A 25,654-nucleotide genomic window follows, 5' to 3' on the forward strand; every position below is an offset into this window, starting at 1 on the left:
AACAAGAGGATAACATAAAAAAAAAGAAACCAAGAGATCATGACATACCAAGATCCTCTAACACTGTATGAGATCACTAGTTGGAACTGCAGCATATGAAGAAACCAAATACAGATGACACCAATCCTGGTTGGAGCAGCAGAATATGTGCTACTCTAATTTAGCGAGTTGAGTTTCCTGTAGTCTCTCATGCTTGTGTTTATCTTATTTCATTCAAACTTTCTCAGCTTCAAGTCTTCAACCATCCAAATTGGTTACTAAATGTCCAATGTGCATGTTGAACAATTTTAGGTAAACTTGGATGATAGCAGCATTCAAAGACGATGATTAAGTAAACTTGGATGATTACAACAGGGAAAGAAACATGCTCTCAACCAAAGGATGAACAAGTTTCACAAGCTAAGACACTGATACTGCTCAAGAACAGAGATTTGAGACACATACACCTGTTTAATATCCTGCAGTTTGGGAACCACAAGCGTCATTGCAATTCCTTCCATAGGTGAGTACAGCGAACAAACCAAACCCAACCCAATAATAGAAGACAAGCACCGGTGCAAGGGAGATAAATCTTCTGACAATTGCTCAGCACTAGAACCCTCTTTTAAAATACTGTGATCCACAATACCCAACAAAGAAGAAGAATATGCTTTGCTTACGCACTCTCTCAAACTTGATTCTCGACCAAATATTGTGTCAGTTGGGTTTTTTCTAGTGATCATTTCAAACAAAAGGATTCCAACGCTGTACACATCGCCCATTCTTGAGACTGTTGCCATAGAGCCATATTTTGTTACAAATATTATTTTCAATTACTCAGTTAAGCCTATAACATGTGAGAAACCATAGCAAACATACTGTAAAGAACTTATAATTTAGTCTATGGTGCCTGCCGTGCTGGCCAATACTAATGACTTATCACCAAGCAGCAATTTTGAGATGCCAAAGAAGATGTGCTGTCATTTCTTCATCCAACAAAACATTGCTTGGCTTCAGATCACAATGGAGCACATAATGAGGATGGTGATGGCGGAGATACTCGACTGCAGATGATACATCCACCATTATGCTTAATCTTTGATGAAGACTGAGATAGCAGGTATCAGAATACAACCGTTCATCAAGGTTCTCTTTGGGCATGAAACTGGAGGAGAGCTTTGAAGTATGGTTTGGAACATGTTGCCATTATTTTGATTAGATTCCTATGCCGGACTTTGCTCAAAGATTGATATTTCGATCCAAAAGAGTTTGGAGTTCCCTCAACTTCCAAGTTAAGAACTTTCACTGCTACAACCAATCCACCATCAAGACATCCTCTTTAAGTGAATCAAGCTTCCCTTTGCTAATAGATTGAATTGATTGTAATTGTCGGTTGCATGAACAAGGTCATGCTATGAAACCATTCTGTGAGTATCTAAAGCTGGAAACTCATCGTGACCTATGTCTGTCACTGTCCTCCTGCGAAAGAACATGGGCACAAAGGACAGGCTAACCAGGACAATCACAACAGAAGCAACAATTGGGAGGATATATTTGAGCAGGAGCAGCTTTTTCATTGAATTTGAAGTTACACCATTTGAATCGCAAGCTGGCCAAGAGCACTAGATATGTCACCTCACCTGACAACTTACTCACTGATTGATTGAAAATGTCGAGGGCCTTCTAGTTACCCAATTGGGGACGAAGTAATCCATGAAGGCTATTTTGCGAAGATTCAGTTCAATTAGATTTTTTTAGGTTCAACAACCTCATGGGAATGTTGATGATAAGTGGTTGGAAGACAAGAGACAAGTGTTGCAGCAGGCTGATGTTACCTATAGAATCCGGTGTAGGTCCAATGACTTTGTTTGTATCAAAGAACAGTGCACCTAAGCCTTTAACTGAACTAACTTTGATGGTCGTGGTCCACCGATTTTATTACTACCCTGGTACATAAGCTGAAGCTTCTCTAGCTTAGCAATATCATGTGGTATCGTCCAACTAGCTTGTTCGTGCTAAGATCAAGAAGAAGGCTACTCAAGTTGCCTAAAGTTGTAGGAATTTCTCCCTCTATGTTGTTTAGAGCTGCAGAAAAATAATAAAGATCAACAGAAAGATTTTTGATAGAATTTGAAAGCGCGCCTTCAAACTTATTTCGTGAAGTGTCAAGAAACACAAGATCCCTACAATTGGAAAGAGATGTGATGAAGTCGTGTCCTCCAATGAATTGGTTGGCATTGATCAATAATCTAGCAAGTGCACATAGTGTACAGTTGATAGGAAATATGGTGATAAAAAAGTGATTTATCAAGAAACCGCTCTCTTACCCATTTCATCGAACACCTCAAGGGCAAAGACGAACATCTTCCTCTCAGCAGGAAACATTGAGCAACATCAAGAGTCTCAGGGTTTTAGAGAGGTTTAAATTTGGGGATTATGGGGAGATCGCTGAAGGGCTTTCATTGGAGTTGAATGCAGGAGGAGGAGGATTGAAGGGGAGAAGATAGAGATGCAGCATGACAAAGATATCCAGGTATAGTTCTTTCATCTATACCCTTCTTCTCAAATCTCTTAAATCTTTGACAGTCCGAAAATTTTTATCAATCTTTGGGAGCAATATACATTGTAGTAATTTTGTCAACAGTGTGTTCGGATGGGGTATGCGAAGGTAGGGGAAGGAAACTAGACACTTTTTAACTCCATTTGGGAAGGGGAAATTTCTCACAAAAATGTTTTATTTTTCCTCCTCCCTAAATTGGGGTGTAGAGAAGGAAAGACAGGAGGAGAAATAAATTTTTAAAAAATTTCCCATCTTTCTTTTTTTTTCAATTTGGACTGGACCATTTTAAAGTAGGGAATATTTAATACTCTACCAAGAGGACTAAACTAAAGGCTCCACTACTCCTCCAACGTTGACTACAATTACTCGTAGCCATAGCCCCCAAGTCATGGCTTCGAACAAATTAAAGGGGTCGACATCCTCAATTTCTTCAAAATCAAAATCTTCCTCTTCTAAATGCAAGAATCCTCCATCTTCGTAAGTAAATTTTGATGAAAAAGTTATTTGTTTTCTTTTTTCTTCTAGGATTTTTTTAAATTTTTTACAGCTAGAAACGGTTGGTTAAGCTATTCTTAATTTGCACTTAATGATGTCTATATGCATGTTTACTAGTACTACCGACTAATTTGCACTTTTAACTTTCCTAATGTAAAATATATGGCGATTATTGTCATGTCGAGTATTTATTTAGGTATAATGTTAGTGTTTATATGCGTGTTTTTCGGCATGTAATATATCCTTAGCTATTCTCTTGTAGGGCTATGAAAACACAATTGAGAATTCCGTCCAATCTTTGTTATTTTCGATATTTAATTGATAAGCGTATAGTATTGGATGAAAGGCTTATGAAAACCCTTGAGACGACACCTTTTCACAACTTCCTTCGGATACCCACATCCTTGAGCAATGAGCAAATAACAATTGATTGCTTAATTCAAAATTTTAATCCCTATAAATACTCATTTATGATTGGGAATAAAGATTGTGCGTTTGGTATAAAGGATATTCACCGAATTACCGGTTTGCCAAAGGAGTGAATTCCGATAAAAATGAGTGGAACAACGGCTAATACAATCTACACTCAAATTATAAAGAATTATAAGACACTCAAGGAGAAGAAGGGTGGTAAGAGTAAAGGCAAGACGAAAGTCGATGAGGAAAAGAAGGCGGTGATTTGGGGGAAACGCGATAGAATGTCTGAGCTGATTGTAGATATGGCTAATAAAAACCCTATAACTTGTGTGAAACTTATTGTAACTTTCATTATTGGCTTCATATTATACCCGCGGACATGTAGGACATGTCCATTGTAGGAGTTTAGATATGCAGAGCAGTTGTCCACTTTGAAGAAATATAATTGGTGTGGTGTGGTGTTTACTTTTCTTTGCAAAGAGATGATCAAGGCAAAGAAGTCTATTAGTATGAGGGGATTAGGGGAGCGTTCATATGTGGGTGGTTTTTCCTTCGTATTATTGGTGAGTTACATGAGAATTATTTTGTATAACTTTTCTTTTTGCTAATGAATATTTTTTTATGCACATGCTAATGTATAGGTTTTTTTTGTAGGTTTGGTTTTATGAAAAAGTGGGGGGATTAGAGTGTACTTCAGATATTGAAGGGCTACCGCCGTACTTTTGTGTTAAGAATACCAGAAAGTGGAGGAGGACTACCATGAACAAATTATCCAGAGATCTGAAGTTTCTTACGGATATTGGCTAAGAGAATACTCCTCTTATTCATAGAGCATTGCAAGAAGTATTTGTACATATCTTTGCTCTAATAGTTCATTATTTTTATGTCCCTTTATTTTTTTAGTGTCTTTATCTGCAACTATAGTATGAGTACTAATACTTGTATATTTTTTGTGTTATATGAATTAAGGAAAGCTGAATTGATTGCATTAATTGCGAAGAAGACATACGTTAAATGAGCTCACTCCTGAATTACGAGAATTAGAAGAGCGTGGTGCTAGAGGCATAAATAAAAACAAGGAGAAAGAGGATAAGGGAAATGCAAATGAAGAGAATAAAAGCAAAGAGGATATGGAAGCTAATGATTATGAGAATGTGGAAGAGAAAGAGGATAATTAAAACTAGTTCGAGGAAAATATTAAAGAAGAAAATGAGGAAGTTGATATTGATGATGACTTTGTGATGAGCTCAAGAGACATGAAAATTTTAGAAGATGCTCGGTGACTTTGTATTTTTCTATTCTCTTTAAATTTTACTTTTTTACTTTTTGTATAATACTTGTGTAACTCTTTGTTAATTATATACATTTCAACTCTATAGAGATATTTCTCAAAAAGAGAAAGGTGGTAATGATAATAAGAGGGAAATATCATCCATCAAACGGGCTGTCAGAAAGGGGAAGAGGAAGGATGAACCCTCTGTTACTTCACCTTATTTGCATCTAGATCAACCCAAAGAAGGCACAAAGAAGAAATGTGTCATCTAGATCTTGGATAGTCCTAAGGGGACTACTAAAAAGAAGTGCATAAATGAAGAAGGCTTCATACTTAAATCTCACAACTATCAGGAAAGGCACTGGTCTATGATTATGAGGACAAATTAATAGACAACTTTCTACAATCGAAAATGACCAGGTAATTGTTAATGACTTATTCTAATAATAAATCTTTAAGTCATAATTTTCTCACTGCCTACTTTTATATAGTGATACATTCATTTGAAAGTGTATCGAAGCAAGTGTATCTCGCTTAGATGCTTATAAACTTTTGAGAAGAGATGACCTTAGTGACGATGTAGGTGTTGAATTGTGTTATGGTTTGGTTTATGTTGTATATATTTAGCTTATATTAAATATTTTATTCATTCTTGGGAAAATTTGTAGGTGGTCAATGCATTTGTTATTCGGCTTTGTTATAAGATTGAGATAACTAATAGTTATGATCGAAATATTCATGTTACGAGACCTTGGCTTGCAGCAAGTATATCCACATTTTTTCATTAGTTGGTGGTATTTATTATTATGCTACCCTACATTGTTTACATTGATGCATCTTTTCAGCAAGCATTTCTGGAAGGAAATCTTGAATTGATGGTAAAACGAATGAAGGAAAATGTTTCTCAGCAGAAGTTCTTAGAGTGTGAAAAAATTTTGATCCCAATTATCAGCTCCGGACATTGGCACATGGTAGAGTTAGTGAGAGTGGAGAAAAAATTCTATCACTACTCCTCAATCAAATCTCCCCTTTATACTACTGATGCTGCAAAATTTAGAAATAAGTTTATAAGTTTCATAGAGAGTAATTGGACGTTGGGTAAATTAGAGCACCATGAACTTGTGTCAATTGTCGCTCCTCAACAAGGATTGTATGTGTTTCATGCATGTCTATTGTAATTCTCATTTTTTTATCAAAGTCATTTTCAATATCGTAATTTTTTTTACTTAAATGCAGAACCTTAGATTGTGAGATCTTTATGATTGAATTCATTAACAGTATTGTCAAAAAGCAATCAATAACAATCTCACAAGCAGAGTGTGCAAAGTACAGAGCAAAGTTTTGTGCAACTCTCTTGTAAACACGCGATTCACCATATTTGTGACGATTGTAAAACCACAGTTCGGACAATGTAATTCACATGTTTTTGGAAATGTAATGATGCAATTTGCTGAAGGACTAGTTCAAGCTTCTCTGTACCTTTTGCATTATCTGCGATTTAGAATGTGTTCAGATTGCATATTGCATTTTGCTTAGTATCCTGATAAACAAAATGCAAATTGGATATGAGAACATGATAGGTTTCTCTTATGGTTGTGGCTTGAAATTTCTATTCCCTTGATTGAATTGTTTATGCTTGCAGATTATATAGATTTTGTCACTCTAATAATTTGGTAAAAATTTTGTAACTATTTATTCATTTTTTGTAACTCTTTAGACTAGTTTTGTACCCAATTATCTCTATTTTATAACTCATAGTTCTGGTAAAAAAACTTTTGTAACTCCTTATTCATTTTTTATAACTCTTTAGTCCAGTTTTGTACCCACTTATTGAAGTTTTATAACTCATAATTCTGGAAAAAAATTGTAACTCCTTATTTATTTTTTGTAACTCTTCAGATCAGTTTGTACCTAGTTATTGAAGTTTTAATAACTCATAGTTATGGAAAAAAATTATAACTCCTTATTCATTTTTTGTAACTCTTTAGTCCAGTTTTGTACCCAGTTATTAAAGTTTTATAACTCATAGTTCTGGAAAAATATTTTCTAACTCCTTATTCATTTTTTGTAACTCGTTAGACCATTTTTGTACCCAGTTATCTCTATTTTATAACTCATAGTTCTGGAAAAAAAATTTTAACTCCTTATTTATTTTTTATATCTCTTTAGTCCAGTTTTGTACTCAGTTATTGAAGTTTTATAACTCATAGGTCTGGAAAAAAAATTTGCAACACCTTATTCATTTTTTATAACTCTTTAGACCAGTTTTGTACTCAGTTATCTCTATTTTACAACTTATAGTTCTGAAAAAAAATTATAACTCCTTATTTATTTTTTGTAACTCTTTAGTCCAAATTTGTACCCACTTATTAAAGTTTTATAACTCATAGTTCTAGAAAAAAATTGTGTAACTCCTTATTCATTTTTTGTAACTCTTTAGACCAGTTTTGTACCTAGTTATTGAAGTTTTAATAACTCATAGTTCTGGAAAAAAATTTGTAACTCCTTATTCATTTTTTGTAACTCTTTAGTCCAGTTTTGTACCTAGTTATTGAAGTTTTATAACTTATAGTTCTAAAAAAAATATTTTATAACTTCTTATTCATTTTTTGTAACTCTTTAGACCATTTTTGTACTTAGTTATCTCTATTTTATAACTCATAGTTCTGGAAAAAAAATTATAACTCCTTATTCATTTTTCGTAAATCTTTAGTCTAGTTTTTTACCCAGTTATTGAAGTTTTATGACTCATAGTTCTAAAAAAAAAATTTGCAACTTCTTATTCATTTTTTATAACTCTTTAGACCAGTTTTGTACCCAGTTATCTCTATTTTACAACTTATAGTCTCTATTTATTTTTTGTAACTCTTTAGTCCAAATTTGTATCTAGTTATTAAAGTTTTATAACTCATAGTTTTGGGGAAAAAATTGTAACTCCTTATTCAATTTTTATAACTCTTTAGACTAGTTTTATGCTCAATTATCTCTATTTTATAACTCATAGCTCTAAAAAAAATTTGTAACTCCTTATTCATTTTTCGTAACTCTTTAGACCAGTTTTGTACCTAGTTATTAAAGTTTTATAACTCATAAAAAAATGTAACTCCTTATTTATTTTTTGTAACTCTTTAGTCCAGTTTTGTACCCAATTATTGAAGTTTTATAACTCATAGTTCAAAAAAAAATATTTTGTAACTCGTTATTCATTTTTTGTAACTCTTTAGACTAGTTTTGTACCCAGTTATCTCTATTTTATAACTCATAGTTCTGGAAAAAAATTATAACTCCTTATTTATTTTTCGTAACTCTTTAGTCCAGTTTTGTACCCAGTTATCTCTATTTTATAGCTCATAGTTCTGGAAAAAAATTATAACTCCTTATTTATTTTTTGTAACTCTTTAGTCCAGTTTTGTATCCAGTTATCTCTATTTTATAGCTCATAGTTCTGGGGAAAAAATTTATAACTCCTTATTCATTTTTTGTAACTTTTTAGTCTAGTTTTGTACCAAGTTATCTATATTTTATAGCTCATAGTTCTGGGAAAAAATTTATAACTCCTTATTCATTTTTTGTAACTCTTTAGTCCACTTTTGTACCCAATTATTAAAGTTTTATAGCTCTCAGTTCTTGAAAAAAAATTAACTCCTTATTCACTTTTTGTACCTCTTAAGGTACATATAACCATACTGTTCAAAAAATACATAATTGCATCCATATATACATAACTTTAGTTCAAATTATCACATTATACCGAAACACATGATTAATATATACAGCCACATTATCACCTTGCAAACAAAAAAGTACACACAGTTCAAAGAACACATAATTGCATCCATACATGCATAACTTTAGTTCAAATTATCACATTATACCGAACCACATGATTAATCCATACAACCACATTATCAACTCGCAAACTTAAGGTACACATGGTTCAAAGAACACATAATTGCATTCATACATACATAACTTTAGTTCATATTATCACATTATTCCAAAGCACATGATTAATTCATACATTATCAACTCGCAAACTTAAGGTACACACGGTTCAAAGAACACATAATTGCATCCATACATACATAACTTTAGTTCAAATTATCACATATTCTGAAACACATGATTAGTTTTGTAACCTAATGAAATACGCTTTGCAAACTACTTTGTTTTGACCCTCCATTAACTTTCTCGACCTCCACCTGCAACATTTTTTTATCTACAAAAAAAATTACAACTTTATCATGACAAACACATCGAAATGAAAAAAACATCAAATTAAGATTAAACATAATACCTTAGCTAAAGGACAACTCGTTATATAATGTCAATTTCCCTTATAAAATCCACAAAATCTTTGCTTTTTTATACTCTTTTCTTGTGATATCTCCATTCCGGACTTAATTCTAGTAGCCTGTGTTGATTGTCCCTTAGTGGCAACGAGCTTATCTGGATCACGAATAGTGATTTGAGTTGCTTCCTCTATAGAGATGGGTATGGATGAAGTAGGCATCTTATTGTTGGTATTGCGCTCATTTCCATTATCGTTAAGTTCCTTCTCTTTCTTGTAATTCTCAACTTCTTCAAAAAATGAGTCTAAAAGACCACTAAACTTATCATGAAGAGTATTTGAAGTTAATGTATCTTTTAGTGCCTTGTTACATCTACTTCCAAGGGCCCAATGTTTAATGATAAAAAGTTAGTTTTCACTATTTGTAATGCAATTTCTAACAACTCTGAAACCAACATGTCTTGCATTAATTGTCCATCTTTGCATAATATATCTTGATGGAATTTTTAATACTTGCTTTTTTACTAAAATGTGCAAGATATGTTTGCATAATATACCTTCCATCTCAAATCTCGCACAAGAGCACTTAATTCTTTTTTCTTTGGATGTATCGAAAACAACATGATGCTTTACTATCTTCTTGCTTTCAGCCTCGCTATCTATATTCCAAACGGCATAAGTAGCACTTGCGCCGTCCTTCGACAACTTTTCATGAAGCATGGAGTAACTATCCTTGAGTTCTTTCTGAAAGATAGTAAACAGATTCTTCGTATAATTCTCCCGAGCTTGTTTTTCAATGGGATGTTCAATTATCAATGTAGGAACTGAGTTTGTGGACTTAAAATCTTGCTCAAGTTCAGCGGCTCGGCGAGCTCTGACAGCATTATCATACTGCTTAACAAAATCATGTAACTCGGTATTTACATTCACAAAATGATCAAAAAAAGCATTAATTCCCTCACTCCGCTGAGTAGATGTCATTCCTGCAGTAAAAGTGTCTTTAAGATACACTGGAGCCCAATGATCTCGATGATTGTATAAATTTACTAACCAACTCCTTTTATCTGCACCATATTTGTCCCTCATTTCTTCCCAACGCTTTTCAAATTTTTCTTCCGGTTTGCATAATATACCTTCCATCTCAAATCTCGCACAAGAGCACTTAATTCTTTTTTCTTTGGATGCATTGAAGACAACATGATGTTTTACTATCTTCTTGCTTTCACTCTCCCTATCTATATTCCAAACGGCTTAAGTAGCACTTGCGCTATCCTTCGACAAGCTTTCATGAAGCATGGAGTAACTATCCTTGCGTTCTTTCTGAAAGATAGTAAACATATTCTTTGTATAATTTTCCCTAGCTTATTTTTCAATTGGATGTTCAATTATCAATGTAGGAATTGAGTTTGTGAACTTAAATCTTGCTCAAGTTCAGCGGCTCGTCGAGCTCTGATGATATTATCATATTGCTTAACAAAATCATGTAACTCGGTATTGGCATTCAAAAAATGATTAAAAAAATATTAATTCCCTCACTCCGCTGAGTAAAAGCATCTTTAAGATACACATGAGCCCAATGATCTCGATGATTGTATAAATTTACTAACCAACTCCTTTTATTTGTACCATATTTGTCCCTCATTTCTTCGCAAAGCTTTTTAAATATTTCTTTTGTTTTACTCCAATATCATTTGTTATACTTTATAAAAACTTCCTCACTATAATCATTATGCATTGATTGAAGATTTTTTATAAGGCATTCCTATGAAGGTGACAAGAACAAAAGCGATGTCGAGTTTGAGGAAAAACTTTGTGAATTACACCACACATAGATTTATCTTGATCAATGATGATTGCTAATGATGCTATACCCGACATACATTTTAGCCATTGACTAAATAGTCATATAAAGGTCTCCTCCGTTTCGTCGGCCAATAGTGCACACCCAAATAGAGTAGATTGTCAATGATGGTTAACGCATGTAAATGGTGCAAACGACAATTTTAAATTGTTTATTCTATATGTAACATCAAAACAAACATCTCCAAATTGCAAGTAAGAAGTCTTCGCCCTACCATCCATCCAAAAAACACATCTCATCGTCCCATCATTTTCTAAATCTAGTGCAAAGTAAAATTGTGGATCAGATATCTTTTTCTCTTGAAATTGACGAACTATGTTCACTCACTCATGGCCGACATTGTTTCTTCGTTTAATTCTAAGATGATCTTGGAATTCTTGTTGAGTGAGAGAGCCTTGTTCATTTTCACAAGCAACGTCTACAACCTTACAAATGGTAGAAGGCCGTAAACCTTGGTCATCAAGAGTATTTATCAACTTTTTTGTCGATTGAGATCGATGAAGTGTCTGATGTAAGTAGTGTTTCTTTACCCGATTTGGGGTGGTTAATGGATGACCATTATGATTAATGTTAAAATTTCGGACCACCCATTTTCAAGTGCTTCTAACAACTCCAATAACCATCCTTGCGTTGCATCCACATCTTGTATCGGATTTTTGAATTACATTCCGACGATATTCTCTTTTATCTTTTAAAAATTTAAAGCATTCTTTGTCACATACAAAGGTTCTAGATATAATTGCATATTTCTTTCTCGACCAAGATGTATGACTCTTGCGAATAACAAATCCCTTAAGTCTGGCATATGCATCATAGAAATTATAATCTTCCTCATGTGTAGAGAACTTCATTTCGATATATGGATCAACAACATAATTACCTTCACCATTTTCAACACCAATAGTCTCATCAACATTCTCCTCATGCTCGGATGCCTATAAAAATAGAGAAACAAAACTTATGAAAAAAAGACTCAATTCATGCTTAAAGAAAACTATTTTCGTATATGTCATTAGTTAGTAGGACACTAAAACAATAAGATATTATCACCTGAGAGAAAAAACTTGTCGTAGATAGTAAATCATGGTCCTCGCCTTCAAGGTTAAGGGCTATAAGTTTATTTTCATCTTCATCCATTGTTGTATCACATGAGAGAATTGTTGGAGTATCCATACAAGCTATCAAATTATCACATATAAGAAGTTTAAAATCTTTAAAAAATCGTTATCAAGTTGAACTTTTAATTTCACTAAACAATTTCATTATATAAGCTCAAAAATTAAAATCAACCCCAATGAATAATAACTCAAATTGTACCAAATTCAAGATATAAGTTCGACTCTCAAATGAAATAAAATTATGATAGTTCAAACCAAATTTAAAGTTCATATCCGATTTAACAAGAAACCTATCCCAAAATCTAAACTCAAATATAATCCCCACTATTATTCCTTTCTTCAAAAAGTCATATTCATAATTCATATCCCAAAATCAATAAGAGTTACAAAAATAAAAATTCCCTAACTAAACTTACATAGCAAAATTATATGAATATCTAGGACTTAAAAAATTATATGGACTAACTTGGTTAAGCTGAAGGTCGTCGATCTTGAAGGAGGAGATGACGTCGAGGGATCAAGAGGCGATGTGGTCGAGGGGAGCTCGAGGCTGTCACGTGGGCGAGGAGGGAACTCGAGGAAGAGGGCAGGCGGGGAGAGGAGTGGCGGCGAAGTGGGAACTCGAGGGAGCGGCAGCGAGGGCAGACGAAGGCTGAAATATAGGAGCGACGGTGAAAAGGAACTTGAGAAGAGGCGGGCGACGAGGGCGAGGCGGGCAACGACTCCTCGACGTGGGCGATGGCTGAACTCAAGGGAGCAGCGACGGCGGCGTGGTCCGCAGGCGAAGGCTGAGCTTGAGGGAGCGGCGGCGACGAAGTGAGAACTCAAGGCCGCGGCGACGACCGCGGGCGAGGCGGGCGGCGAGGTCGGCGCGGAGGTGAGGATAGAGGGGGCTGAGATCTGGTCTGAAATGGGAAGAGAAGGGGTAGAGATTTTAAAGGATGAGTTTTGAATGAAGGGCTGAGATCTTTGTTGAATGGACGGCTGGGATTGTGCATACGGGTGTGCACGGGAGTACTAGTGGTTAATAAGCAAAACTTTTATGATATGTTTGGGAGTTCAATTAGGGAAAAATTCTCCTTCCTTCCATTCTCCTTCGTTACCCTAAATTTAGGGGGTAACATTTTAGCACAAATTTTCCTTTTATTCCCCTCTTCTATTTTTCTAAATCCAACTTCCAAACAATGTTAAAATTACATTTCTCGTACTCTCTCAACTCCATCCAAATATGCCATTAGTTCTACGAACGCGCTCCACGTGAGGGTTTTTTTATTATGTTTCGAATCTGATGCGCAACAGAAATATTGTTCCAAAAACGTTTTTTTATAGAAAATTTCCGAATACCGATATAAAAATTCGATCTGCAAAATCTCTTGCAACTCACTCTCTCTCGCAGTGATTCTAGGGTTTTGGACTTCTTCTCAAATCTCTCTCGTCTCGATCAAATCCGCTGTAATTTTTGATCGACTCGGTACTTGAATTTGGCAATGGAAGTGTGAGTCGTCTGTTTTCAGCTAAAGTTTGAATTCTCAATTTCTTTCCCCACCTTTTAAGGGATTTGATTTCAAGTAGCTTTTTGCAGCGTCGCTTCAGCTCCGGGCAAAGTTTTGATCACCGGCGGTTACCTGGTTCTAGACAGGCCCAATGCTGGGCTGGTTCTGAGCACCACTGCTCGATTCTACGCGATAGTGAAGCCTCTTCATGACGAGATCAAACCCGAGAGCTGGGCTTGGGTGAGCCTTACTTAAATTATCCTTTTTTTTTTGTGTGTGCTCTCCTCATTTTGATGATTTCCAGTAAATTCACATTTTAGTTAAGCGTACACTGTAACAACATGAATGATTTAGGTGATATCCTTCTTATAAAATTTTGTTGACAAAAAGTCATTAGGAGATGCTTTACTAGATAATTTAGATTGTCAGTTTTCTGTTTTATGCTCTTTTGTGCTTTTTCATGGACAATTATGATTCTGCTACAAGATTTAATCACTTTTGAAGTATAACTCTCGGATATATCCCCAATGTGGCCGATATATCAGCTGCTGTATTGGCTGATGTGTTATTTTATGTGGCTAGCTGCAGAACAATGTCACTTTTGGCAATTTTTGGGCATATATCGAGGACTTTCCCGATATGTCAATTGACATGTTGGCCTTGAAAAAATCGTCCAAATTGTTGCAATGTCGGTTTAGTCTTTACTTTGTTTTAAAAGATTGGTTAGTGATCCTAAAGATATAATTTACATTTTTAGATGCTTAGAATTCATTAAGGATGTTTAGATTACATTTTAGGATATTATATTATCCTATAGGTCACTCCGATTTTACGACATATCTGATATGGATTTTGTTCCTTCGATACTTCCCGGGTATCCTGTATTTAAAACCTTGTTTGTCAACAAGCAAAATGGTATCTGAAACTAGAAATGGGATAAATATTAAAGAGTAGAATTGGACTGTAGAATGATGGATCAAGCAAAATTTGTGCATAAGAGTGTAGAAAATATGTATAACATATGATTCGTAATTTTACTAGAGATCTCAAAGAAATTGTTCATTTCTTCATGCACCAATGAAGAATAAAACCATGCATAGAAACTAGTACGACCAGTTAAGAGGCAATGAACCTTATTAAGTATGTAGAACTCAATTTCTTACTTCTGTTAGATGGTATACTACTCAACGTACTGTGATATCTGCATCTGCATCAGCATCAGGAAAGGATCTCGGGATTATGATAAGTTGTATCGGAAAAGGATCAAGGAAATATGATAAACGACTAGTGATAGAAACTATCATGCTTAAATAATAATGTAATTTGTTTGGTTTGTTTGCAGTCATGGACTGATGTGCGAGTTACATCTCCCCAGCTTTCCCGGGAAGCTACGTACAAGCTTTCTCTTAAGAACTCAGCCCTTAAATGTACCTCCTCGAGGCAAGTTTGCTTGTAGTATGTATTTTTTTCTTCTGGTTTTATGTTCCTTTTTTTCTCAGTCCAGATAGCATACATATGCTTGTGTTTCTGTAGGAGCACAAAATGCAATTACAAATCAATTTGATCTGAGCTTGGTGTTTATGATGCAGGATTATATAGGAGTTGCATCACATTTATAGTTTCGAGTTATTAGTTGAAGTTTAGGTTCTAATATTTCCTTGTGTTGGCTACTAAAGATGATTTTCACTTCTGGTATTTCGTTGCGTTATTTTTTCAATGTTGTCCCATCGGCTAGCTTGGAAAGAATTCTTTAAGAATATCAGGGATGGTTCCTGAGAGTTCTAAAGTACATATAGATTATTGAAACATTACTAAAACATGTTAGCTGTATTATCTTTTCATAAATGGAAAGATTCATGTTCATATTTGATTGGATTGAATTATGGATCTACAATTTCTTCCAATAGGTTGAAGTCTCAAAATTCAGATACTAATCTATATTAAAAGACTTGGTCAGCATATGACTGAACAGAACATCAAGGTGACAGGATTCAAACCTATGGCCCTCTGTACCCAAAACAGATGCGCTGACCAGACTGCGCTACACCCGGAACATATAGATCCACCCGATCGATAAACACTCGAACTAAACTCGAATTTCTTGTTTCTTTTTGTGCAGATACTCTGCCTCATATTATGGAACAATTTAGATCCCTTGATCCTTGATTTTACATATATTATGAAACCTATCCCATGCCATTCATTGATCTGTCTGGCACACGTGCACAAGTGTATTTATGTGTAATTGGCTATCTAAACCCTTGACTACCTATGTACTTCACATGCATATATCATGATGGTTAAGTGTTAACTCATGACTTTGACTCCCTATATCATATATATGGAAAAATCCAAGCGAGGCCTTCTGCTCATAATTATGCTTGTATGTAAGAAGACTTCAACCATCCTTTTTTATTTTGCATATATAATGATATCATATGTACCATAAGAAGATGTTAACTAATCAAATCTTGACTTTTATAGTATATAAACTTCATCAGAAGAGGCATAACACTAGCAAAAGATGTTTACTTTGATGAATTGAATAACCATCAACAATCCTATAAATAGGTCAACATTTACCTAACGTTTGGACTTTGTCTCTCCCCTAATCCCCAACATTTGTGAAGAAACTTATTTATTTGTATTCCCTTAGTTTTCAAATGTTATTCTCTTTACTCTTTGGTGTCTCCCTGTCCCCCCCCCTCTCAACAATTCCCTCTCTGTGATATTCATTTATATGTTTGAATTTTATTAAAACCTATTCTTTCTGCCTTTTTCTTCCTTTCTGTTTCCTCGAGGATGAAATCTATTTCCAAATAAAATCATCTTATATCTTACTCTACATGCTTTGCATTTTTAGGAGAATTCATGATTACTCCTAGGTTTATCTATCTGACAATTGGCACGGCTAGGCTTTATGAATTATGCTGTGGCCTGCTCTTGCTTATATTTGCCATTGCTACGAATTGGCATTATCCCGTAAGCACAGCTGTCAGGTTTGCAGCCCATGAAAAGTTGGCTAATTTTTTTATGGGGTCCTAGCCCCCGGAACATATAGATCCACCCGATCGATAAACACTCGAACTAAACTCGAATTTCTTGTTTCTTTTTGTGCAGATACTCTGCCTCATATTATGGAACAATTTAGATCCCTTGATCCTTGATTTTACATATATTATGAAACCTATCCCATGCCATTCATTGATCTGTCTGGCACACGTGCACAAGTGTATTTATGTGTAATTGGCTATCTAAACCCTTGACTACCTATGTACTTCACATGCATATATCATGATGGTTAAGTGTTAACTCATGACTTTGACTCCCTATATCATATATATGGAAAAATCCAAGCGAGGCCTTCTGCTCATAATTATGCTTGTATGTAAGAAGACTTCAACCATCCTTTTTTATTTTGCATATATAATGATATCATATGTACCATAAGAAGATGTTAACTAATCAAATCTTGACTTTTATAGTATATAAACTTCATCAGAAGAGGCATAACACTAGCAAAAGATGTTTACTTTGATGAATTGAATAACCATCAACAATCCTATAAATAGGTCAACATTTACCTAACGTTTGGACTTTGTCTCTCCCCTAATCCCCAACATTTGTGAAGAAACTTATTTATTTGTATTCCCTTAGTTTTCAAATGTTATTCTCTTTACTCTTTGGTGTCTCCCTGTCCCCCCCCCTCTCAACAATTCCCTCTCTGTGATATTCATTTATATGTTTGAATTTTATTAAAACCTATTCTTTCTGCCTTTTTCTTCCTTTCTGTTTCCTCGAGGATGAAATCTATTTCCAAATAAAATCATCTTATATCTTACTCTACATGCTTTGCATTTTTAGGAGAATTCATGATTACTCCTAGGTTTATCTATCTGACAATTGGCACGGCTAGGCTTTATGAATTATGCTGTGGCCTGCTCTTGCTTATATTTGCCATTGCTACGAATTGGCATTATCCCGTAAGCACAGCTGTCAGGTTTGCAGCCCATGAAAAGTTGGCTAATTTTTTTATGGGGTCCTAGCCTACTTATAATTATAGGTGTCCATGAGACTTGGAAAAGCTTAGATGATAAATGGTGATGGTTATCTCCTAATTTACTTGACTTACATCACAATTTGTTAGATAATTGACTTTATTTCTGCTCCACCTTTTGTGTAACTTTTTATCTCTTGGTGATCTGGTCTGCACTGGTCCCATCTGGAAGGATAAGCTTATATGATATTTTCTAGTCTCCTTATTAATAATGTCTATGGCCTTGTCTTTCTTTATATTGGTTATTTCTTATCTAGAATTTATGTAGACATCCTGCATTCCTTTCTACAGAGATGAAATTAGATATAATATATAATTCCTCTACTCGCCTTTCTAATAAGATTTTGTTACCTTAAGATTTCAGGCAATCAGTAAACCCTTTTGTGGAACAAGCTGTGCAGTATTCTGTTGCAGCTTCGAATGTTGTCTCTTCTAGCGAGGAGGGAAGGAAGGATGCATTACAAAAACTCCTTTTACAGGGTCCATTTAATAATTTATTATTTCTGGTCACAGCATTGATTACTTCTCTAATAATCTGTGAAGTGTTTTCCTTTGTTAGAACCACCACCATTTACTAGTGTTTCACTCAAATTTGTGTGCCAGAATTTTATTTGGCTTAGTCTTGCAGGTCTAGATATTACCATCTTAGGCAGCAATGATTTTTATTCATACCGGAATCAGGTACTGTTTTTACTTCTTGCATTTTCAGCCTATTCATTTTGTTTCAATTATTATATGCATTCTCTGCCAGTCTGCATTTTCTTCCATTGTGGGACTACTTCCAATTTTTTTTGGCAATGATACGGTCAGCATATAAAACAATAACCCTCAACCCTCGCGACAATTTCAAAGTTTTGGTGTACTTGCAGGGTTCTTTAAAATGGTATCAAAGTAACCCAGGTTCAAATCCCAGATGCCACGAATCTAAAGTGGATTTAAAAAAAAATAGATACCACCACATGAGTAGAGGGCGCCCAAGCTGCGGGGGCATGTTAGAATATAAAAAAATAACCCTCAATCCTCAAAACTTTGGAGTGTTGGTGTAGTGGTAGACTGGCAGGGTCCTTTTAAAAGATAACAAACGCTGTTCTGCAGGAGTGTACTTATCTCCTTGCAACAGCATCAGAAAAAGTGTTGACAGCATGAGGAAACAAATATATGTCTCACACACATGGATAAAGTGTTCTTTAGGACATTATGCTTTATTGCTTCTTTAACATTATCAGTATACATCACTCGGAGCATGATTTATTATGAAGAGAAAGAAAAGGAACATGGACTTGTTTATTCAAAAACAACTGATGGAACTACCGAAAGCATGGCTATAAGTTTTGTGAATTTACATTTCAACTTACGCTAGAACTAAAATTTCCAATAGTAACTGCAGCCCATATATATTTCCAGTGTTGATTTGTATGGTTTTAGAATGGAGATAAACTTTTTCTTACTTATAATATATTAATAATATAATATATGAGAACCACATCACTGTACACAATTGCAAAATTGGTTTAGGAGAATGGGAGATAATCAATCAAAATGATAATCCTCTCCCAGGTGCCTTCTTATAAATATACAATCCATATATGATAATTACTTAATAATCTGATTGGTACATGTTAGTGATTGGTTGATTTTACTAATGTTCTATTTTATAAAGATTATCCATGACATGGTTGTGCAAATTGCAAATAGGCTACTGCACTCCTTGCCCCTTCTATTAGTTAAAGGAACAGCTGGGCTATGATGCACGGATACGGATACGGGACACGGATACGACACGGACACGGATACGTGATACGACAAAATCCAAAAAAATAGGATACGGGGATACGACAAGGATTTTAAAAAAATATTATTATATATAGAAAATTTTTTAAAATTCAACTAACAATCTAAAATATGAATCTATCACAAAATAACAAGTTTGTAAACAAAAAGTACCTCAAGATGAAGTGGAAGCTGAGAGATTGAGAGAGAGGATTAGGGTTAGGGTTAGGGTTTTTTCTTATTTTCTTTTGTTTGAGTCAGCTGAGGATTGAATCGAACGGGAGATTTGAGAAATAGGGATGGGTTTTTTAATCGAATGGTTCGGGTTGGATTTTAACAACCAACCCCGCAACCCGAATGAATCCGCCTTCGGCGAATCCGAGCCATGTCCGAGCTCCTTTGACCGTGTCCGAGCCTAATTTGACCGTTGACCCATGTCGGACACGGATTGACCGTGTCGGACATGTGTCGTGCACGTGTCGTAACGAATCCATGTCCGATTCGAGTCGGACACGGATTCGTGGCCTTTGGGGGCGAATCAATGCTTCAGAGCAGCTGGGGATATCTTACAAATTTTTCTGTGGTGCTCCTCTGATGCTTTTTAAATAAAATTACTGTATTCCTTTGTATGTTTCACCTGTAAATCCTCCTCAGCTGCAACCAACACCTTTTTTTTTGTCATAGTGTGTCTACTCTTGGTTTTTATTTTCTCATTCCATTAAGATTATTGTTCATCAGTACTTGAGTTAAGTGCAAATCTTAATTTTAGATTGAGGCATGTGGACTTCCTTTGGCACCGGAATCACTGGCTGCAATTCCACTCTTCTCTTCAATTACATTTAATGTGGAAGAGGCCAACGGGGCTGCTGGGAAATGCAAACCTGATGTTGCTAAGACTGGTCTAGGATCATCAGCAGCAATGACCACATCTGTGGTTGCAGCTCTGCTTCATTACCTTGGAGCTGTTAATCTCCCATTGACAACGAAAAGTATGCCTGAACAGAAGTCTTTGGATTCAGATCTTGATTTGGTACATATCATAGCTCAGAGTGCTCATTGCATAGCTCAAGGGAAAGTTGGCAGTGGTTTTGATGTCAGTGCTGCTGTTTATGGCAGTCAATGCTATGTCCGATTTTCCCCTGCAGTTCTTTCTTCTGCTCAGGTCTTTTATCTATTCTGCATGCACTACAGATATATCTCATATGTGATAAACTTAGTCCACTCCTTGATCCTGTGGTTATCTATATGAGATCTTTATCGGTTTAGTTTATCTGCCAACTGGTGATTACATGTTTCTTAATTTTGTTCTTACTCAGTATGTGTTGTTTGTCTGACCTTTCTGTTTCTTAATTGAAGGTAAAACTTAAAAGAAAATGTTCCAGCCTTTTTCTGCCAATACATCTAATCATCCATACTTACAAACCTACTGAACTAGAGAGAGAACTTATTTCAGTTGTGCTGATCATGGAAATGAGCTGGCATTTTGTATCAGAAATCAGGCAGGCTTGTCCTTTGTGTAGCCATAATATTGAAAATTTCAATGTGGAACTTTATCCAGAACAAACACCTAGGTTTGTTGGTGACATATAACAGTCGCCTTAGTTAACTTCAAGTATGTACAAGCACCTACACCTGATGGCTATAGGCAACCACAGAAAAATAATAAAATCAGGAAACCACTAAGAATTATACTAGTTCATTAGATTTTTTCCCCCCTTTATAAATCACTAATCTTTTTTGCTTTACGGCATTGATTATTTGATCTGCTGGTATGTTTTAATTGTTTACGGGCACAATTCTGGTGGCACAAAGCATATTTATGTTCCATGCTCAGATTTTAGATTTATGCCTATTCTCCAAGTTATATTTAAGTTATAATATACCTATATGGAAGGATATATGTAATCCACTTTTGTCATAATGTTGGTGATTAATGTATGTTGATGAAACTGCAGGTTACAGGAGGAAACAATTTGGCAATCATTGGTGATGTTCTTAAGGAGAAGTGGGACCATGAGAAGTCGAAGTTCTCTTTGCCTCCATCAATGACTCTTGTGAGCATAGCTAACTGTTAAATGTCTCTTAGGGTATGCATACTAACACTTTGGACCTACAAGAAATTTGGTAGGTAGTGCTGGGATGATGTATGGGTCTCACGTGTCAGTTAGGGACCATCACACATGGTGTAATATTTACAGTAGTTTGCAATTTTCATTAGTGATGTTAATACTTTTGTGGATGAATACAATGCTGAGCCCAGTTGCACAGACATGTATGTAATTCATGATCCTCAATGTTATAGATGATGATCAGTAAATCTCCTTTATTCTCTTCCGTTATATTCAAGATCTGGATTCTTGAAGATGCATACCATTTCTCTAGTTTTCAAAGCTTGTCCTTTGTATGGTGTTGGTGATTTTTAAGTTTGCTTCTGAACTAATCCAGAATTGCTGTGGTATGGAAGGGTTTAAGGGAATCACGTCGATTTTCTTCTCTTCTCTAATTCGCGCTCGAAAGAGTACAAACTTGCATTTAATACCGTTATGATTTTGTGACAGCTGCTAGGGGAACCAGGTGCTGGAGGTTCCTCTACTCCATCCATGGTAGGTTCAGTGAAGCAGTGGCAGAAGGCTGATCCTCAGAAATCTCAGGAAACATGGAGAAGATTGGCTGATGCTAATTCAAAGCTTGAGACACAATTCAAAATATTAAACAAATTTGCAGGAGAACGACGTGAGACATACAACCAGATTATAAGCAGTTGCAGTGCTCATGTTCATTCCAAGGTATAAATGTACACTGTTTGATTTTAGTTCTTTGCAGTTCTTTTGAGGATATTCAACATGTTTCCCCTTTGTTAATTATCATTTAAATTATTTCAGTTGAATTTAGAGATAGAAAGTTGCTTTGTTTCATTTTATATAGCATCAGACAGTTGAAATACAACCTTCCCTTTTGATTCGTGATCTTCTTTCTTGAGAGAATAGATACATGAATATACAGAAGGGATGAACTAGTCCAGATAAATATATTTTTTAGGTATGAGATTAGACTGGCGTAACAAATACATAACAAAATACCTATGTTTGGTTCTATGACTTAATGATTTTTGTCCTTGTTCTCTACGTAATTCAAGCGAAAAATACAAATTGTCCTGATCCAAGAATGTCTAAGCAACAAGAAAATGGCTTCTATGTTTGTAGAATGGTAATATCCTTAAATTTCCCCATTCCTGTAGAATGTTATGTTCCTTGTAAATGGGATGAAGAAGGCTTAGGCTCGAATACATTTAGGGAAATTATTAAGAGCAGGTGTCTAACTAGTTAACCCTCTGTGGGAGGAGAATCCACAGTATATACTTGCGCTTTTGCCCTATGCTGTTTGAAACGTCCAATGAAGAAAACATTCTTTATTCGTTTTAAACAAGTAAATGGGTTCTTGATTATCAGTATAGAAAGATGATTTATCAGGTCACAAAAAGTGAAGGATTACCATCTCTAAGATTTTTCTCATCCTTTTTACTACTTTTTGTGAATGGTACATTGAGAAATAAGGCCTCCTCAACCCATATACCTTTTTTTTTTTGCATTTTTGCATTTTATTTTGTGCCAGCTCGGATGGATTTGGTTTGTGATCCATTATTGTACAACTTGACATGTACTTTTTGTGTGTGCACAACCTGTCATGCCTGGGGCCTACGGGCCCGTTGGCGCAGTGTAAACTGTGGGACCCAAGTGTAGCGCATTGTTTGGCTTAATCCATTGCCAAAATTGACTAGTCGATGCTACACTTGAGCCTTTTAGCTTCACTATATACACACCTAATTCTTTGTCTCCATTCCGATGTGGGACTATGTTGGGGCATCACAATGACCGCACCTTACATATGCGACGTCCTCGTCGCGACATGACAATTTGCACATCACAGTATTGCTAGGCGATGTCAGCTTTAGAGGTAGCTCCTGCGGGCTCTAGGGGTGGCTCCCACCGAGCTCAAACAGTGTAGCATTTAGCCCCGCATATCACTTAGCTCTACACTTCTGGTTGGCAACTGCTCCGATACTATTTGTCACTCCCCGGCCCTGTAGGCCCCTTGGCGCGGTGCAAGTTATGGGACCCATCGAGTGTAGCATGTTGTTTGGCTCAATCCACTGCCAAAATCGACTAGCTGATGCTACACTTGAGCCTTTTAGCTTCGCTATATAAACACTTAATCATTTTTCTCGGCATCCGATGTGGGATCATTTGTCTCCACATCTGATGTGGGACTATCTTGGGGCATCACACAACCCATGTGCCCATGTTTTGTGTCAGACTCTGCTGGGTTAATCCTCTATTAGCCTGTTGCTGATGGTGCCTAAGAGCTTATCTATGTTTTGATGTGTTTTAGTTTCTTTTACTTATTCCGTAAAGATGTGAAAAATTATTTTCAAGTAAGAAACTATAGTCCGGCGCCTTGAAGCACCTAGCGCTTTCTAAAATATTGGTCAACAAAGAAGAGAAGGAAATATAAAATGTAATGTTAGAAGCAAATGTAGTCAGCTGGACAGAAACTCTTATGATGAAATGCTTGCTGTTTCAACTTATCTTTGGTTTACTGTTTTAACTGTATTTAGAATTTGAAGACTTCACGGTGATTATGCATTTAGCAAGTTGATCAGTATAATTGATACATTTGTAGTGGATGGAGCAAGTTGCTGATCAACATCAGAAGTCAGTCATAAAAACATTGCTGGAGGCGAGAGATGCTTTCCTTGAGATCAGGTTTCATATGCAACAGATGGGTAATGCTGCAGGGGTTCCAGTAAGTTATTCTTTTCTTGGCCATTCAGGGTTTTTTTTTCCTTCCTGCGGCTGCTTGAGCATAGGCTATAGCGAGTTAAATGTAGCATATCCATCATTTAAAAAAAGTTATTTTTTTCGTAGTGTTGAATTTTATTGGTTGTTTTACATATCTTGTGAACTCAAACCATATCGTTTTGACTTTTACTCCTTGCATATATTTCAGGATTCGTAGAACCGTAGTACTTGAACCAATAATCCATCTTGCTTACTTAGCATGTTATATTACTATTGACTTTGTTCTCGATGATGCAGATAGAACCAGAATCACAAACTCGACTTCTGGATGCCACCATGAGTATGGAAGGAGTTCTGTTAGCTGGAGTTCCCGGAGCAGGCGGCTTTGATGCAGTTTTTGCAATCATTCTTGGAGAATCCACTGATGCTGTAAGCAAAGCATGGAGCTCACGGGGGGTTTTGCCCTTGTTAGTTCGAGAAGATCCTCGCGGCGTGTCACTGGAAACAAGCGACCCCAGAGCCAATGGGCTTACATCGGCCGTTTCTTCTGTGAAATTAAACTAATTCGATATTGTTGTTTTAAAATGTAACTGAGGATGATTTATTGAAACGTGGTTGAGGTGCACAATCACATCGTGATGAGCAGCTTCAAGCTTGGCAGCACAACATGAAGAGTTATTTTCTTTAATCTATTCATGGGCTCAGCTGTATTATATTAACTTATTGTTTGCTTGGATAGGCCTAGTTGGGGTCTCATATTGTAATAATATCCAAACTTTATGATACATGTTCAGTAGGGAGTTTTTTGAATAAATAATTATTGTAAAAGCAAAATGGTTTAGAAATAAGAGAGTTGCGTAGGTGTTCAAATTGTGAGCTTGTTAATGTATTTGTTATTTCAACAGCAAGTGTGACTAAATGTCGCATGTACAAATAGTTAGAGATATGATCTCTAAGTGTAAAGCTTCGTGTGGGACATTGATACTTTCACCTTGCCTGAGGTGGCGGGATCGGCTATGAGCCATCATTACGCATTTTCAGGTTCCTACTGGCCCTTGTTGAATCCCCTCGGCTTGTATTTTTAGAGCTTGAAAGCCAGTGTGAGCTTTTCCCCCCCTATGTCCACTGCATAGCTGAAGCTTCTCTTCACCTGGATTGTGTATTTGTACAGCAACTTGCTGAGCTGTGTCTTGTTTGCATCTTGTTTGTACCCTTCAAACCCAAACTGTAGCTTTTTTGGGTAGAGAACTAGGGCATCTCATATACTTCCCTGGAATCTGATTGAAGATCATCTCCCTAGCTTTTTTGGGTAGAGAACTAGGGCATCTCATATACTTCCCTGGAATCTGATTGAAGATCATCTCCCTTCAAGATCTCGCATTTGAATAAGTGAAGACTAAACTATGACATTAATCCCAGTAAACTCCCTCGTCAGCAAGCAAATCTGCTGTATATGTCATGTTGAAGGTACCCAGATCATTGTATCTGTACTTGCTACTGGCTAGGAACAATCTTAAGTATTAACAAAAACAAATAGGAGA

The 25,654-nt window shown here is 35.8% G+C and overlaps 3 protein-coding genes and 1 long non-coding RNA gene across 6 annotated transcripts; 1 reads left to right on the forward strand and 3 right to left on the reverse strand.

Moving 5' to 3' along the window:
- Positions 1–2,789, reverse strand: LOC109833435. The gene is made up of 2 exons (XR_002245209.1): positions 2,307–2,789; positions 1–2,064 (listed from the first exon to the last, which is right to left on the reverse strand). It is a non-coding gene; the product is annotated as an uncharacterized LOC109833435 (long non-coding RNA).
- LOC109834797 (protein FAR1-RELATED SEQUENCE 5-like) lies at positions 9,052–10,101 on the reverse strand. The gene is made up of 2 exons (XM_020402812.1): positions 9,573–10,101; positions 9,052–9,320 (listed from the first exon to the last, which is right to left on the reverse strand). Exons 1-2 carry the CDS (start codon positions 10,099–10,101, stop codon positions 9,052–9,054), a joined length of 798 nt encoding a protein of 265 aa, XP_020258401.1.
- Positions 11,470–12,013, reverse strand: LOC109834798 (protein FAR1-RELATED SEQUENCE 5-like). Its single transcript, XM_020402813.1, has 2 exons — positions 11,927–12,013; positions 11,470–11,811 (listed from the first exon to the last, which is right to left on the reverse strand). Exons 1-2 carry the CDS (start codon positions 12,011–12,013, stop codon positions 11,470–11,472), a joined length of 429 nt encoding a protein of 142 aa, XP_020258402.1.
- Positions 13,233–24,961, forward strand: LOC109833436 (phosphomevalonate kinase, peroxisomal-like). 3 transcript variants are annotated; one of them, XM_020401100.1, is made up of 10 exons: positions 13,233–13,489; positions 13,577–13,727; positions 14,830–14,927; positions 17,909–18,024; positions 18,173–18,225; positions 20,084–20,476; positions 21,270–21,368; positions 21,873–22,100; positions 23,995–24,117; positions 24,411–24,961. In XM_020401100.1, exons 1-10 carry the CDS (start codon positions 13,482–13,484, stop codon positions 24,675–24,677), a joined length of 1,536 nt encoding a protein of 511 aa, XP_020256689.1. In that variant the 5' UTR covers positions 13,233–13,481; the 3' UTR covers positions 24,678–24,961. The 3 variants fall into 3 exon arrangements, with proteins under 3 accessions (XP_020256689.1, XP_020256691.1, XP_020256690.1); XM_020401102.1 differs by having other exon boundaries at positions 13,588–13,727; positions 17,902–18,024; XM_020401101.1 differs by having other exon boundaries at positions 13,234–13,489; positions 17,902–18,024.

The sequence above is a fragment of the Asparagus officinalis genome, chromosome 3 (genome assembly GCF_001876935.1).
Source record: "Asparagus officinalis chromosome 3, Aspof.V1, whole genome shotgun sequence".
Lineage (NCBI taxonomy): Eukaryota > Viridiplantae > Streptophyta > Magnoliopsida > Asparagales > Asparagaceae > Asparagus > Asparagus officinalis.